The sequence below is a fragment of the Chrysochloris asiatica genome, unplaced genomic scaffold (genome assembly GCF_000296735.1).
Source record: "Chrysochloris asiatica unplaced genomic scaffold, ChrAsi1.0 scaffold00238, whole genome shotgun sequence".
In the NCBI taxonomy this organism is placed as follows: Eukaryota; Metazoa; Chordata; class Mammalia; order Afrosoricida; family Chrysochloridae; genus Chrysochloris; species Chrysochloris asiatica.
The window spans coordinates 521,319-538,101 of NW_006408756.1; the positions used below are offsets into that span (position 1 = coordinate 521,319).

The 16,783-nt window shown below is 55.0% G+C and overlaps 1 protein-coding gene across 1 annotated transcript; it reads left to right on the forward strand.

The window, feature by feature from the left end:
- Positions 1 to 1,644: 1,644 nt before the first annotated feature.
- Positions 1,645 to 9,291, forward strand: STMN3 (stathmin-like 3). Its single transcript, XM_006873339.1, has 5 exons — positions 1,645 to 1,690; positions 6,771 to 6,866; positions 7,021 to 7,196; positions 8,073 to 8,264; positions 9,232 to 9,291. The coding sequence occupies exons 1-5, from the start codon at positions 1,672 to 1,674 to the stop codon at positions 9,289 to 9,291; spliced, it is 543 nt and encodes a 180-aa protein (XP_006873401.1). The 5' UTR covers positions 1,645 to 1,671.
- The last annotated feature ends 7,492 nt before the right edge of the window (positions 9,292 to 16,783 follow it).

Below are 16,783 nucleotides of genomic sequence, written 5' to 3' on the forward strand. Positions count from 1 at the left end.
ATGACACTGGTCCTCAGCTTCTCAGTACTTGCGGTCTCCTACAATTGCCAAAAGGAAAAAAAAAAATCTGTGTTAGAAGTGCAGCCAGACTACTTCTTAGAAGCCAGGATGGACAGACTCTGTCTCTCATACTTCAGACATATTATGAGGAGGGACCAGTCCCTGGAGAAGGACATCATGCTAGGTAAAGTGGAGGGTCGGTGAAAAAGAGGAAGACCCCCAGTGAGATGGATTGATACAGTGGCAGGAGCAATGGGCTCAAGTGTAGCACGAATGTGAGATTGCTGCAGAACAAGTTAATGTTTTGTTCGGTTGTGCATAAAGTCACTATGAATTGGGATTGACTCAATGATGGCACCTAATAGCAACCAAGTAGCATACATGTGTGAGGTCACAGCAGGTCCATGTGGCTGGGCTCGTTCTCAGCATCACTCACAGGCCAAGATCCAGCTGTGTGTGACTCAATTCTCATCTGACATCTCTGAGGAAGAATTCAGTTTCCAAGCTCCCTCTTGGCCATGGTGGAATCCAGTTCCTTGCAGCGGTAGGAGTGAGATGCCATTGGCTGTCTTACTTATTGTGGCTCCTGAGGGCCACTCTCCTTCTCAACAGCAGGGGCCCTTCCTCTCACTTAATCTCCAGAGAGCTTGTCCCCATGTTGAGGCCTACTGTTCACATAACAACATCATTACAAGTGTAAAATGCATGCATTGTGTTGACACTGTACATCTGATCCACCTTAGAACTTAGTAACCCCAGTATACTCCTGATACTCCCTGCTGGGCCCACTCCAGCCCCTGCCCCTTTATGAGTGCCTTCTCACTCTCTGTATATCTGACTTGTATTCTTGGTCCTGTTTGTAGTGGTGGTGCCGTCCCTGTTTGCCTTGGTGGCTCCATCTCTAAAATGGGACCATCTTCATCTAGTTTCAGATCCCCGAAAGCGTGGCAGTTGCTGCAGGAAAAGGGGCTTCTGGCCACCAGTTCCTGAGCCCATGGGTCTCCCCAGCAGAGAAGAGGGCGCCACATGGTCAGCCCCTAACGCACTCCCCAGCGCAGGCACACACTCAGCCCAGACCCAGCACATCGTTAATCTGCAGCTGGGGACTGGCACCACCAGTGTGTCTCTTCTTGCACCCGAGAAAGCGAGGCTACACATAAGAATGAACTATAACCACATCTGCTTGTCTCACTGCGAAGCCCATGACCTGAAGTGGAACCCTGACAATCTCCACACCCAGAGGAGAGCCCCCTCCAGGCGTCTTCCAGATGGGCTCACCCCCCCCAGCCTGTTCTTCTCACGCTTTCCTCTCAGTGCAGAGTGGCACGTGGCATCACCTCCAGTCCCCAAGGCATGGGGGCTTATCTCCACCATTCCCCGGAAAGCAAACTGGGAGTGGGGGTTCTGTAGTGGTGAAGGGGTTGCAGCCGGTGCCCTGTCATCCTTCCCAGGGCCCTCTGCTTGCTGGCCTCCTTCATCTCCTCCTTCCCGACTCCTCCTTCTTCCTCCTCCCCTCCCCCCTTCGTCCCTCTGACGGCCGCAGCCCCTGCCGCGTCGCGTCGCCGCCTCCTCTCCCTCCGTCCCTCCTCCCTCCCGGCACTGCAGCATTTGCCACTGCAGCTCCAGCCGCGCCCGCTCCCGGCCTCCGCAGCCGCCGCCGCCCGCAGCACCATGGCCAGCACCGTGTCCGGTAGGCGCCCAAGGGAGGGTCTGCGCGGGCCGGGCAGCTTCACTTGGTGATGGGCTGCTCACCCGCCCTTTTGCCAGGTCCGGATCCCGGGCACAGCAGAGAAGAGGAGCTCGGGGTCATGGCGGGGGGTCGGGGCACCCACGGCAGGGATAACGGCTCAGTGCGGGCGAGCGGTGGGGGTCGTGCTCCGGGAAACGCCGCGGGGGGTGGAGGGCTCAGAGGCCAGGAGCGCGCCAAGAGGGTGCAGGTAGGGTCCCCTGAGCATCTGAGAATCTCAGACCCTGAGTGGGGACCGCGCCTTTGCCCGACCGCTGCGACCCTGCGCCAAGTGGGAGAGCCGCGAGCTAAGGGCGGGGGTCGCTGCGGGAGGGTGGGGACAGACCGACCGTTTCAAGCCAAGGCCGCGCCCGCACCTAGCGTCGCAGCTTCTTAGCGCAGGCCCCGGGGACCCCCTCAGCGACGCGCGGAAGCCACCGCCCTCTGCGCCTCCCGGTTTTGGGTGGGGGAAGGGTGCGGCTGATTCCAGATCCCCCTGACTGCAGGCTGCCCCGCCCTCGCCCCACCCATCACGCAGTTCTCGCCCCGCCCTGCCGCTGCGGACCCCTGTTCTCGACGTTAGCGGCCCCCCTTCTTAACCCTCACCCCCACCCGTGGGACTTGGGCAAAGGACGACTGGGAAGCCTTCAGGCGACCCGGGCGCAAGGACACAGGATTCGTTTTCTCTGGGGACACAGTGCTTTGTCCTGTCACAGGAGGACCAGCGTTTTCTTTGCGCTCAGGCCCGGGCTGGAGACCCCTCAGGCAGAAACAGCCCTCCTGCCCCTCCCTCTGCGCTGGGGCGGGTCACAGCATCCTACATGGATAACTTCTTTCTGTCGCCCAGGGCCGGGCCGATTGAGGCGCCTGGAGCTCCGCCTATCCACGTGGCCCCGCCCCGCCCGCCAGGGCCTGCCACCTGTCCAGTGGGGCCTGCTGGTCACTGATCCCACCCACCTCGTTTGGCGGTCTTGCCCTTCAGACCTTTATCTGCCCTCACTCGCCCTTTCCATAACCCCCAGAAGCTCCGTGAAGTTCCTGCAGAATTTGACTGCGCTCTGCATCTAGGGGGGCTCTTCCCTTTCCCCTGTGTGGGCCCGTGTGCAGTAGGCAGAGGCCGGTGGGTAGGCGGTGGGTGGGGAGCTTTGCTGCATTACTCACCTTCTTCAGGGGAGCCTTTCTGGGTGGGCATCCATCCTGCCCTCTGCATGTGTCCTTGAGGCAACCCAACCACGCCCACCTTCCATGGCCCTCAGGGACAAAGGCCGACTTCTGGCTCCAGACTCCCCCACACAATTGCTCCCCGCTCCCATCCCACCCCTCCAGCCCTGCCCTCCTTGCAGCTTTGGGCACTGCTGACCCACATTCATCCCAGGATTTTTAGGAGTCCTGGTGTGGCGCTGTGGGCTAATTCGTCAGACTGCAAAGTCGCTTGAACTGCAAGGTTGGTGGTTCAAGCTCACCAGCCGCTCCTTGGAAACCCTATATAGGGTTGCTATGGGTCGGAATCGACTCAACGGCACTTCACAACACTTCACAACAACAAGGCTGTGGCACTGTAATATAAGTGCTCAACCACAAAGTTGGTTTGAACCGCAAGGTCGGCAGTTCAAATCCACCAGTTGCTCCTTGGAAATAGTAGACACAGGCACTATCAGCTAGAGTCGACTCGATGGCACTTCACAACAACAGAGATGAGGCGTTCTGCTCCTGTAAACATTTGTTGTTGTTGTGAAGGGCCATCAAGCCAACTCCAGCTCAGAGTGACCCTGTATAGGGCTTCCGAGGAGCACTGATGAATTTGAACCCCCAACCCTGTGGTTCAAACGAACCTTGTGGTCGAGAGTATATCCTACAGTGCCACACCAGAATTTACATTCTTGGAAACCCTATGCAGGGTGACTGTGAGTCGGAACCAACTCACTAGCACACACCCGCCACCACCACCATGGGTCCACAGGTTGTGGTACCTGTAGTTTTTCCTTTGAACTTAAAGCCAAACAAACAAAATGCAAGCCAGAAGCTACACTGGGAACACAAGTGGAGTCTCAGTGCGCCTTGTCAGATTGCCCTTCACTGCCACTTGAATGTGTCCTGGTACCACATGTGGCCCAACTGAGGGGACTGACCCCTGACAAAATCATCCAGGGCTGCCCTGCTATCAGACTACCCTCTCTACGTTTCTTGGGTCCAGTCCTTGTGCCCATGCCTCTGCCCACCTACCTGAGAGTACCTGTGGCTAGTCAGCTCAAGTGAGTCTGGGACTGCTTTGTTGTGACAAAGCCCCTTCTGCAGTGGGCTTCATGACCATTGTCTGACTTCCTCAGGAGGACCAGGGTCTTGTGGAGCCCTTCCTGGATGGGCTTGTTTCCTGCTTCTGTTCAATTCTGAGTATGACCTTTGTCCAACTGTGTGGCCTCCACTGCCCCATCTGGATGGGAAAATATTAGCAGTGTCCCCTAGGAGTTGCTCTTTGGAGACAGGCCTGGTCCCAGTACGCAGCAGTAGTGACAACGGTCCCTGCTCGGTCCAAGCCCAGGATCACTCTTCAGCCACATTTCCAGGGTTTCCTGCCCAGAGGTGGTCCCGTCACCCCAGTTTCCCAGCACTGTCAGAGGCAATTCTGACTAATGAGGCCACCTGGTGGGGGTGGTAAGCAGCAGCTTCCAGGCCCTTCCAAGGGTGAGTGCATGTCTCTGGTGCCTGTGCCTTCCTGAATCTGGACACACATGCCTTTGATCGGGGCTCCCTTCTGGTACATTGTGTGATGCCATTTCTGAGCCTCATTTGTCTCCTGTAGACACAAGATGATAAACACATTTGCCTTCACTGTCTGGACTAGAGGTTCCACTGGGACAAAGGATGTGAGCATGGTGCTCAAGGGGTGGCCCAGGGTTATCCCTAGCGAGTCATCCCTAGGTGTCACTGGCCAGCAGCAGTTCTTCATAATTAATATTTAATACCAAAGGAAGAGGGAGATGAAAGCAGTCAGCAACTGCACTGATTTGTTTTCAGTGGACTCCCGGAGTCAGTGAAGGGAGTCCTGAGGCCTGTGTATCTTTGGATGGTCCCTTGAGACTCAGAGGAGGAATGAGGTGACAGGCACGGATGTCCAAGGTTCTGGGGATTTCCTCCAGCTCATGCAGTACACTGGAGAGGTGGTTCAGGAAGGTCTGGACTTGGCCTCCTCCCCTCTGTAATGAAGGGCAGAAGGTGACCTTTAAGTCCCTCATCCTAATGACCATCACCACCGCCTCCATCCACTGATACAAAGGCACAGGCCTCTCCAGTCTCTTGCTTGCTCTTCAGGATCCAACCCCTTCTGCCATCTTGGCTTCAAGGTCTCCCGTTGCCAGGTTGGCTCACTCCCCACCTACTGGCCTGTCCTGCCCGCCCCTGCCTTCCTCCTGTGGCCAGACCCCAGAGCAATCTCACCCTAGGGCTTCCTGGGGGTGCCACTGCCCCTTGGCCTCCTGTGCAATGGTTTTCTGGGGTGAGATCCTCACGGGGGCATCAGCCTGTGAGGAATTTGACGAGCAAGCTTCAGTGCCAGCAGATGTGAATTATATGCCATTTGCAGCCACACATCAGTCTTCCTGCAGCAGGGATGCTTGTCCCTGGGTAGAGACAGGAACTCGTCTGCCATCATCAGCTCCTGACAATGCAGGTGCTACCACCTGCATGCACCACACCCTCCCACATTGAGGTGGAGCTACCTGAAGGAACTCCTCCTGGTTTTTGTCTGCAAACCAGCTTTCTCTCCTCAGTCCTAGGCATCTTTCCTGTGAAAACATGTATCCCTGCCAGGCCTTGGTCTCCTGGCCTGTAGGGGGAACCCACTTGGGTCTAGATGTGTGATGAGAGGAGGGTGGTGTGAGAGGCCAGGGCTGGGGGTGCTGACAGTCACAAGGGAGGTGGTGTTGGCAGTGTTGGAGTAGGGGGGCTCAGCCCCTTCCTTCCTGGCCTGCTCCAGCCCAGACTACTCTTGTTCCCCCTCCCCACCTCCACCTTTGGGGTGACAAAGATGTGCTGGAAAGGACCAGGCCCCTGGGGGTGCGTCTGCCCAGTCCCACTGGTCCTGTTGAGCAGGAAGTTGGATTCAGGCTCACTGTGGAGACAAAGACCAGACAGTTTGTGCTTTGGAAGCTGGCTCACCATGAATGGGGGGGCTCATCTGCCTTCCCCTGCCCTGGCAGGACTCAGGGACATGGGAGGCAGGCTGGTCTCCTCCCTTGGCAATGATGACACTGCCCATTGGTATGTGACCAGAGAGGAAGGCAGTGGTGCTGAACGGATAGCTCCTCTCTGGGCTTAGGGTGAGCCCAGCAAGTGCCTGGAGGAGAGTGTGTGTCGGACTAGGGCCAGCTCCATCTCCTACAAGGTGGTGGTCAGGGTGACATGGACAGAGACAGGAGGGTCTGAGGCTTTAGTTCCCAGAAGTGCTGTCTGCAGAGGCTGTGACAAAGAGCTTCATCTCTGCACAGCACTAGTCCTAGGTGTCAGAGATCACTCTTGTCTGTCTGTGCTGGCCAGTGTCTGCGAGTCAGAGGGAGAGAAGTTGTTGGCGAAGCAGAGACAAGTAAGAGACTCAGAGAGATACACAGTAAGAGTTAAACACAAAGAAAGAGGAACACAGAGAGCCAGAGACAGTGTTACAGAGACTGAGGGGTGAACAGACACAGAAGCAGATGGAGACAAAGGAAAGTCCAAGGATGAGACCACCAATGCCAGGAGAGAGAAAGTAGAGAGGGACAGACGGACTCAGACATGGAGAGACAGAGACACAGACACAGACACACAGAGAAACAGCATTGGTAACACAGGAGGCAGATCATTTGCCCAGAGATGGTCAAGGCCTGAGGGGCAAGCGAGGGAGAGGAGGGTAAGAGAGAGATAAAGAGCAGTCAGAGACTTGAATGCAGACACAAGACCACCATAAAGGTCTCAGAGAGTGACCCCCAGTGGCAAAGCTGGAGAGAGGGGAGGCAGGCCCTGGGGGTGAGGTGCTGGACCACCCTCACACTGGCTTCACACCTGCCCACAGCCTACAAGGAAAAGATGAAGGAACTGTCTGTCTTGTCGCTCATCTGTTCCTGCTTCTACTCGCAGCCGCACCCCAACACCATCTATCAGTATGGGGGTGAGTGCTTGTTCCCCACCTCCCATACCTCCTGAAGCCCCAGGCCTGGTTGCCTGCTGATCAGGGATGTGTCTGGGGGGGAGGAGGTAGGTCTTGGGGAGCCCCTTGGGATCCAGACCTGTGTGTGGGAGTAGCTGTCTGGTGTTGCCTGCAGACATGGAGGTGAAGCAGCTGGACAAGCGGGCTTCTGGCCAGAGTTTCGAGGTCATCCTCAAGTCCCCCTCTGACCTGTCCCCTGAGAGCCCTGTGCTCTCCTCCCCTCCCAAGAAGAAGGACGTTTCCCTGGAGGAGCTGCAGAAGCGAATGGAGGCAGCTGAGGAGCGGAGGAAGGTGGGGGCTGCTCCCCATGGGAGTGTGAGGAGGGGATGGGGAAATGTGGACAAGGGTCCCAAGGTACAGGTTCCCGTGCTGTGAGGGATTCCTGAATCCTTGGCCCTCCCCTCTAAGCACCACACGGTGGCAGCTAGTGGAGGAAGATCACAGGAAGACCTATCAAGACCCAGGGACCCAGGGACTCATAGGGTTAACCAGCAGGGTCGGGATGGTGGGTGGAAGATGAGGCTAATTACCCCTGGGAGCCTGTCTCTCTGCTCTTCTCCTGAGGTTACCAGAGCCGGACAGGGCGGCGCCTGCAGCCCAACCTCGCTAGCTCAGCGCCCTTCTCCTGCTCCTGAGGGACCACGCTCGGGGTGCACTGGCCTAATTGGAGGCTCAGACTTGGCCTAGGGAGCACCTGCTTCGTGCTCAGCAGACATAAGGAAGAAGACTGAGGCCCAGCGAGGGCTTGCAGGCTTTAGAAGCAGGAGACACAGGCTGCCCATGTCAGCAGTGCCAGTCTAGTAGAGGGACAGCGACTCAGGGCCAAGGGCAGGTGACAAGCCTAAGCACAGAACAGGTTTGCCAGGACCGAGGGGTGTTAAAGTCTGGAAAGTCCCTGGTGGAGTTGGAGGAGATGGTCACCCTGATGACCGCAGGACAGCCTCCGGTGGGCAGTAAGCAGAGGCCAGAGCAGGCAGAGATGATCTGTGAAGAGCGATGTGCGGCCAGGAGCAGGGGATAAGAGCAGGGAGCCTGGGGGGATAGGGGGGCGCGAGGCACCAGCGGATGTGCGCTGGGGCTTGGCCGCGGGCAGGAGCGGGGGTGGGGGGGGGGGGGGGTACCCGGTGGGTGCGGCCTCCGCTCATGCAGCCGCCGGCCCGCGCGCAGACGCAAGAGGCGCAGGTGCTGAAGCAGCTGGCGGAGCGACGCGAGCACGAGCGTGAAGTACTGCACAAGGCGCTGGAGGAGAACAACAACTTCAGCCGCCTGGCGGAGGAGAAGCTAAACTACAAGATGGAGCTCAGCAAGGAGATACGTGAGGCTCACCTGGCGGCGCTGCGCGAACGGCTGCGCGAGAAGGTGCGCAGGGCGCGGCCGGGGTACAGGGGTGGAGCTGGGAGCGGAAGTGGGCCCTGGATGGCTTGGGCAGAGTTCCGGGTGGGGCAAACTAGGAGGTGAGGGAGAACTAGGAGGCGAAGCTCATAGTGGGTGGGGCTCGGGTGGAACTTATGGGCGTAGTCTGGTCACAGGGGTGGAGCTCAGGTCGCGGCTGGGGCACAGGGGTGGAGCCTAAGGAGGGGGCAGGGCATGGGCAGAGCTCGGGGTGGAGCTTGAAGTGTGGGCGGAGCTTAGAGTGGGTTGGTGAGGGGAAAAGCTAGGGAGTTGTGTGGGCTGGGCCAGGAGAGGCCTTTGCTTTGTGTCTCTAGGCTGTGCTTGCAGTGTGCAACCCAGGCACGTTGGGCAGTCGGTAGCCATACCACTAAGGAATAGTCTAGTTAACTGAAGCGCTCAGAGGAAGCACATTCATAGCACAAAGCAAGAGTGGCAGGAGCTGCTTTAGGCTGGGGGCCAAGAAGCCCCCAAGAGTCCCCTCCTTTGACCCTCTGCACACCGATCGCGACTCACTGTTCCGCTCCTGGGACAGCCCAGAGTGAGGCAAGCCTATTTCAGCCTCAGGTAGGAGGACGGAAAGGAACAGGATCCTAAACCAGCCTCCTAGGTCAGATCTTAGCTTTAGCTCCCCTTTGGGGCGACTACGCCCCTCAGGCCTCAGGCACAGAGGCAGGTCTAGGTTGCTCCTGGAAGGCCTAGAGCTTGCACCCCTGAGGAAGTGTCTGTGGAGGGTGAGGTGTCGTCCACCCTCTCCCTAAGCCTGCAGCAGACTGGCCCTTTAGGGCCCTGATTTGCGTCTCCTGCCTGCCGCTCCTCAGACTTGCTCGTTAGGTGTCCTCCATAGCTGGGACCTGAGCGGCCTGGGTTTACGAGGGTCCAGGACTCCGGAGCCCACAGGGCAGGGCTGCCCACCACCCATCTTCCTTTTCTACAGGAACTGCACGCCGCCGAGGTGCGCAGGAACAAGGAGCAACGGGAGGAGATGTCCGGCTAGAGGCCTCTTTACACTTGGCGCCTGGGTCCTGAGCCAAGATAAGAACAGTCTGGTCCTGGTTTTGTTTTGTTCCACTTTGTCTAGATGCTACTTCTGCCCCAGCTCCCCCACGCGCTCCCAGCTCCACGCTTCTCCCCCTGCAGTCTTAGCTGTCCAGTCCTTGTTCACTGACCACAGGCTCTCCCTGGAGGAGCCCCAGGGCAGAGGACTCGTCCCTCAGTTTGGGCGCCAGGCCAGGTGGCCTCTTGGTGGATGTGGATTTGATCTTAATAAATCCAACCAGCGGTGGCATGGACACGTGGATACTTATACTGGGTTATCCTGGTCAGCGCCTTGGTCACAGGAGGGTGTCCTCTGAGTAAGACAACAGGGTGGGCAAAGGAGGACCTGGGGTAGCAGTGAGCCTGGTCCCTGCAGCAAAGTCTTTTGGAAATGAGGGGAGGAGTGGTCCATCTAAGGCAGGGAAGCTGGGCGAGAGACCTGGGGGCCAAACCAAGGAGCAGGGGCTAGAGTGGTGTGTGTCCCAGCCTTGTGCAGGACCATGGGCATTCACCCAGGTCCCTTGACTCAGAAGTGGGCCTCCCTCCAACGAGCACCTGGTCTGAGGATTCCCAAGGCCCTTCCTGTGCTTTTCTGCTCCCACCCCCACAGTTGTGGGTGTGAGTACAGCTGCAAGTTCTCCTCAGGGTGCCAAGTGGATGAGCAGGGGCTCCCCAGGACTAGTCTGTCCTACATTTCCTAGCTGCCTGGCCCTTTGGAGGGGGTCTGAAAGTTGGAGACTTGCCTCCAGTCCTCTACTGTCAAAAGCCTTGGGATTGCCCTTCCCCTCCCTTGGTTCCCCAGTGCTGGTCTTTGAGGATTGCTCCCTGCCTGCACATGAGCTGTGGGTGAAGTGTCTCGTCTTGTGCATTACAACAGGCAGGCCTGTTCCACAGTTGGCTGGGTGCTGTGGGGTAGAAAGCATGGGAGGTCCAGCTATAAGTTCTTATATGACCCAGAGCCAGCTGACGGCCTCATTTAAAGAGCCCCATGAGGGGGCGCTGGTCTTCTAGGCCAGGGATCCTGATTCCCAGCAGAGGGAAGTAGGGACCACAGCCTGCCTGCAGCCCCCAGAGGGAACTACAACTAGGAGCAGAGCCCAGTGGTGCCTTTTATGTGGTTTTTGTGGGATGTGGGGAGGGAAGTGAGGGCAGAATGTCTTCAGGCGGGGCTGCCCCATGTGCCCATCTCATCACCAAAGTGAAGGGAACTTAAAAATGCTACCAAGTCAATGATGAAAGGAGAAAGAACTATGTTTTAAGTGGATGAAACGCAGGGTCTGTCTTGCCTTCATGGCCTGGGAGGGGCCTCATGGTCACTGCTGTCTTCTGTGGTGTGTGGGTCACTCCAAACCAGAGCCTGTGACACATCTGGTTTTTGTTACTATTACAGACTGTTTTAGTGACAATGGTGGTTTTAAGAAATGAGAATGAGAACACAATGACCTCACTGTCCTCTCAGGAGCCCGAGGGGTTGGTGGCAGGGTTTGGCCCAAAGGGGTTGGGGCTTTCCCTTTGCACCACAGTCCCTGAGCTGTGAGGTCTTCCTGCTATGTGCTTGGGGCCTTATGGGCTTCTCCCACCTACCAATCCTGGGATGACTGCGCAGATGATCACACTCTTCCTTAAAGAAAAACACTGGTCAGACTCCTGCTGGGAGGCCATCTGGACTGTAGGCAAGAGGAGCTCGTGGATTCTCATGGGCTGCTTATGTGTTCCCCAACATGGCAACCAACACCCATCTCCACAGCCAGCAATCTGACAGCAAGAAGGAAGCCGCTGTGAATTCATCTTGTTACACAGTGTCACTTCCATTACGTCTACTTGTTAGGAGTGGGCTTACACACACGTGAGGAGAGTCAGGCTCTGCATTCTGAGGGAAGAGGGGGAAACTGTGGACATTTTTGTTTTTAATTGGGTGAAGGTTTGAAGATCATCAGCTCAATATAATCACTGAGATAAAACAAGGTGTATGGTTTGATCATTCAGCAAAGCACACACCTTGTTTTCTATCAGTGATTACAATCCTCTCCCTGTAACAACACTTTGCCCACTTCCTCCCCGTGGCTCTCCATTTACACCTTGTATTTCACAAATGAACCAGGAAAAAATATTTCACGTATACTTAGAAAACAAAAAATAGATATTCACTTGAACGTCCAGAGGCACATTGTGTTGATTGGCCTCCTGCCGGCAGGCACACAGCCACCTTCCTTGCTGGTATGGCTTTTCTAGGCAAGCTCCCAAGCTCCACTCAGGCTAGTCCTTCTTGATGGTCCCTGGGATCACCTGTTCCTGAAATGAAAGATTACTTCCGCCCTCCTTTCAGTTACACATCTTCTACAATTACAGCTGTGACAATCACGATCAGTCCTGCTAACCATTATTCACAATTGAGTCATAAAATCCTACCAGCGTCGCCCCTTTCAGTGAGGATTCTACATTCCTCTCCCATTCTGCAACTAAATACACTCTTGAAAGCTGGTAGACCAGCCACTTCGTGCTTTTGTAGCGCCCCGCTCCCATTTTGATAGCCAGTGTCTAAATTTCTTATCCCTTTCAACCTAGTACCTTGTTCCTTGATAAGAAGAATCCTTTCATTCTGGTTAGAATTTTGACTTTCAAAATTCCAAAGTCTAGTTCATCAAATTGTAGCAATTTGCACTTGTTCTCAGTATCAAACATCTTAAGTCTCCTTTGGTTTGAGTTCTGGCCAACTAACTAGTCACCCACCAAGCAAGGTCAAATGGGTAATAACTGCAAGTTTGGGAGTTCACGCACCCCTCCCTGCACGTCAGGCCAGTTAGCTGCTTTACTCTCAGCCCTATCCCCCAGGGGTTAGGTCAGATGTGAACATCTTTTAAAAGCACCTCAGAAACTGGGTGCCGAGAGTTAGCCTGTGTGTTCTGGACATGGCTGGTACTCACTCAATGGCTGGGGACTACGGGGTGGGGGGCCAAGGTGTCCAGCTGAGCTGACGGGGACTGAAGCATGGGCAGCTGATGTCCCTCACGGGCCTTCCTTCATTCCTTTCACGCACGCATCTCTGTGGCTGTGGCTGAGAAGTGGTCGTGGGGTCACGACACATGGATGTTTCTCTTTTTGCTGCTGAGCAGCTGTAGGTATGGAATGTGCATGTTCACACAGTCAGCCATTCGGGCACTGACCACGAGTTTAACTGACGGCTTAATACACGTGTTATCACATTTCAGAAGCCAGGGATGGATTCAATGACCAGCCCTGTTCTGTAAGAGCCTGGATGTCAGTCAACGAAACTTGTGATACCTACGATTTGTTTCAAGCACTTCAAAGTATAACAGCATGGGCATTGTTTTACAGTAACTTTTCTGGTTACAAACGCAGTGCACGTTCACTGCAAAGGATAACAAAAAGCAACCTGGAGACACACATCGCAGTTGGCCCCACAGAATGTGACTATTTGCTTTTCTGGTCTTCATATACAGCGTCTCAACAGTCCTTTACACTGTTCACCAACTTAGAGACCTTAGTTGAAGGCCACCAGCGTTTACACTAATGTCCCTGTCCCATTCCAGGATCCCACACTGCACGTAACTGTCACTTGGTGTGGTACCGTCAAGTCAGTTCCAATGCAGAAAGACCCTATGCACAACAGCAGGAAACCCAACCGTCCTGTGCCATCCAGGACCATGATGGGTACTGGTCACTTCTTTTGTTACGGGCCCCTCACCTTCCCAGTGCATCGTATCCCAGGCTTCTGATGTCAGTACACTTTATTACTGGTGTGATAAAGCTGATCACTGCCCAACCACTAGATTTCCTTTAGTAGTTAATCAACAACGGTAGGTAGAATAGGAAACACAGTGGCTCTGTAGGTGAAGCACAGGATTGTGAACCACAAAGTCGGCAGTTTGAGCCCACCATCCACTCCGAGGGAGGAAGATGAGGCTTTTTGCTCCCACAAAAATGTATAGCTTTGAAAACACTATGCAGGGTCGAGTCAGAACCAGCGTGATGGCACTTAACAAGGTGGAAAATGGTCCCCAAGTTCTAATCTCTGTAGGCTACCTGGCAAAAACTCAGGTTACCAGCAGCCTACAAAGATGTAAAAGTAAAGCATTCAGGAGCTAGCCCAAAAGGTCAGGCGTTGGAACCCACTGTGGCGCTGTGGGTTCAAACACTAGACTGCATGGTTGGTTGGAATTGCCAGGTCGGTGGTTCAAGCTCACCAACAGCTTCTTGGAAACCCTATACAGGGTTGCTATGGGTCAGAACTGACTCGACAGCACTCAACAACAAAAGTGGCTCTGAGGGAGGAAGACGTGACGATGTGCGCGGTCTACAAATGTTACAAGACAGTTAGTTCCATTGTCACATGGCTTGTTATGAGGCCAAACGGACCCGAAGGCATCTGACAACAATCTGTTTGCTAATGAGCGTAGCCTAAGTTCTTCAGGTGGGCCCAATGTAATTATAATGTTACGTGTTTTTGAGTCTGTTCTGACTCCTAGCGACCCTGTATATAGGATTTCCAAGGAGTGGCTGGTGGGCTTGAACTGCCAACCTTGCAGTTAGCAGTCTGGTGCTTATTACTGAGATGCTTCCAACCTTGCAGGGCTTGTGGGAGAACATACACAGCCGTGTGGGGAAAGCTTGGTCCTGGGCCCACGGAGTGACGGTCCAGCCAGGCAGGCTCGTTGCTGTCCTTTCCCAGCTGGAGCCCGAGGCTTGGCCCACGCCAGCTAGCTTCTTGGGTTCTCTGCTCCCGGGAAGCTGAAGGCCTGAGTGGGAATAAGAAACTGCACCACACCAGTGGCTCCTGGAAGTAGGAAAAGCTGAAGAGGAAGATTCTCCCTAGAACCTACAGAAGTGAGCCCGGACCTGCCAATACCTCGACGTTAGCCCAGTGAGACCCGACTGGGACTTCTAATGTACAGAACTGTAAGGTACTAACTTTGTGTTACTTAAGCCACTGCGTTTGAGGTAATTAGTTAAGACGGCAATGGAAAACTAACATGAACAACTTGGGGAGATATTTTTGGGACCATGTCAATCCTGTTTCTTCTCAAATTTGTGCCCAATCGCTACACTTCTTAATTTACTTTGACTTCTTTCTCTGTTTCGGACTGCCCTTCCTAATAAAGGACTTCTCAGGGTGGTTGGTATGGCACTGTAGGACCAGCACGGGACTATGAACCAAGAAGGTTGGCAGTTCAAACCCACGTGCTGCTCCTCAGAAACCTTACACAGCATGCCATCAGCGGGAACTGCCCTGACAGCACTTAACAGGGTGGTTTTAGGGTACATACGGGGCCAGTATTGGGGTTCTGGAGGGGGTGAGCTGGGTGCAGAATCACCCCTGAATTTAGTGTCACAACACTGGGCTTTCCCATGTCCTTCTACAACACTGAGTGGAGTGCCTCTGTAAAGAACCATGTACTTGTGTAGCTAGACTCAGGGTATTTTATTCCCGGGTTGTGATCCGATTCTATTGGTATTTACATTGTGGCTGCTATGGCCAGTGTGAACTCTAGTTGCTCTGTTCTCTTAGCACATCCCTGCTTTCTGGGTGCACAGCAATACTGCTGAGTAAATGAAGGCACACACTTGACGACAAGCACTTTTAATCCCTCCCTGCAGAGTGCTTGGAGCTTAGGATTCAGAGCAGACCCCCACTTGAGGGGAGGCTCACGGCTCCACTAGACCCCCTTCCTCAGTCAGACTTGGTATGGACTTCTAACCAGAGTAAATGGAAGCTCTGAATATTGAATCAACTGTAAAGTCTGATTTTCATGACTCCAAACTTAAGCCTCACACAAGGTCCCTATGCCTGTCGAGGTCCCAGGGCTCACTGGGACATCTCCATGCTCTGGTGCCCCACTTCCTATTCCCATTCAGGCCTGCAGCCTTGGAGCACAGAGCCCAAGACGCTGGCTGGCATGGGCCAAGCTTCTGGGTTCCAGGGTTACTAATACAGCTGTAGCCAGGACCAAGCTTTCCCCACATGACTGTGCTTGTTTGCCCACATGCCCAGCAAGGTGGGAGGCATCCCAATGCCCAACTAGGGACAAAGATGTGGTCCCCCCTCTTTGATTTGATCTGAAAACATCTACTGAGACGCAAATGTAGTCAGAGAGGCAGACAGGTCTGCTACCCTAACTTCTGTAGGGCAGAAAAGCTGCTAAGACACAGGCTGAAACGCAGGCTGGGTCAGTGGGGCAGGCGCCATGCCATGTTGGGGGCCACTGAGGAAGGCATCCAGAGTGGACAGTGTAAACACATGATGCTGGAGGAGGGACGGGGGAGGGGGGGCAAACTTGGGAGAACATAGAATGACTGCTCCCCAGCCAGAGGGATCATGTGACGAGCAAGGTTTCAGGACAGCATCTGGACACCGGTGAAGATGCTGGGGGCTCCGCTGTGCACAGCACAACTGAAGTTAATACTTACTGGTACACATTACGAAGGGTGCAAATCCACAAACAAATGTAGTGTACAAAGTTCTTAAAAGTTTAGATTTGGAAACCACAGGAAACAGCAAAGTAAATGAAAGAGAGACTATTTCAGAGTATGGCCTTTCAGATTTTTCTCTAGGTAGAGGTTTCTTTTCACACACCTGCAATTCCATATATAACTTGTGATGTGGTTTTGTCACTTAACACTATTCTGTGCGCACTTCCCTCTTTTTGTAAAAGATTCCTGGCGCGTGTTTTCCCGGAACAGGGACCCACCCAAACGTGGTAATTGTCTGACACTACGGGCTACAGTTCTGGATTATTTTAAACTACTACCATGCACGATTTGGTGTGTAACCCTTTTTCGCATCTATGTTACCTTAAGAGACTTAGTAGTGGAGCTGAGTGAAGCCCGCAGATCCGTCCCCCGTTCACTGGCCTATGTCCCCTGGCATCCGCGACTCGCCCAACCCTAACGTTCGTCCTCACGTCCCCCCTGCGTCCGGTGCTTGGCGGAGGGTGGGAGCGGAATCAGGTGGCGACTGCCCGTGAAACCCATCACCTCCGCGACAAACGGCTTTCCGGCTCGTTAGGCCCTGGGAGGAGAAAGCACCTAGGCGAAGTGAGGGCGCGGTAATGTTGCGCTGGAAGCGACCACCTGTCCCTCACAGTAAGAAAACGAGACCAGAGAAGACATAAGACTCGCCAGGACTGCTCCGCGTAGGGAAACCGACAGCGGGAACTCAGAGACAGGATGCTACGGCGCCCTAGCCCCACCCCCAGGCCGGGCTCTACTTCCGTACATGCGCGCCGCGCCCCGCTGGGCCTTATTTCACAGCACCGCCCACCTCTCCACAAAGCGCCAAATAAGTCACTGGGTCCGCCACAGACGGGCGTGCGCGTCCCCGCCGCCTGCGTCACTAGGAAGCGCGCGCCCGGGCCGCCGCCGCCGCTGCCGCCGAATCGCCAACAAGGAGCGAAGCCAGCGACCGCCGCCTTCGCCAGCCGCGCCGCCGCCGC

Coding starts and splice junctions, on each gene's coding strand:
- STMN3 (XM_006873339.1), top strand. Junction 6,867..7,020: donor CACCATCTATCAGTATGGGG/GTGAGTGCTTGT, acceptor TGTTGCCTGCAG/ACATGGAGGTGAAGCAGCTG. Junction 8,265..9,231: donor GCGAACGGCTGCGCGAGAAG/GTGCGCAGGGCG, acceptor CCTTTTCTACAG/GAACTGCACGCCGCCGAGGT.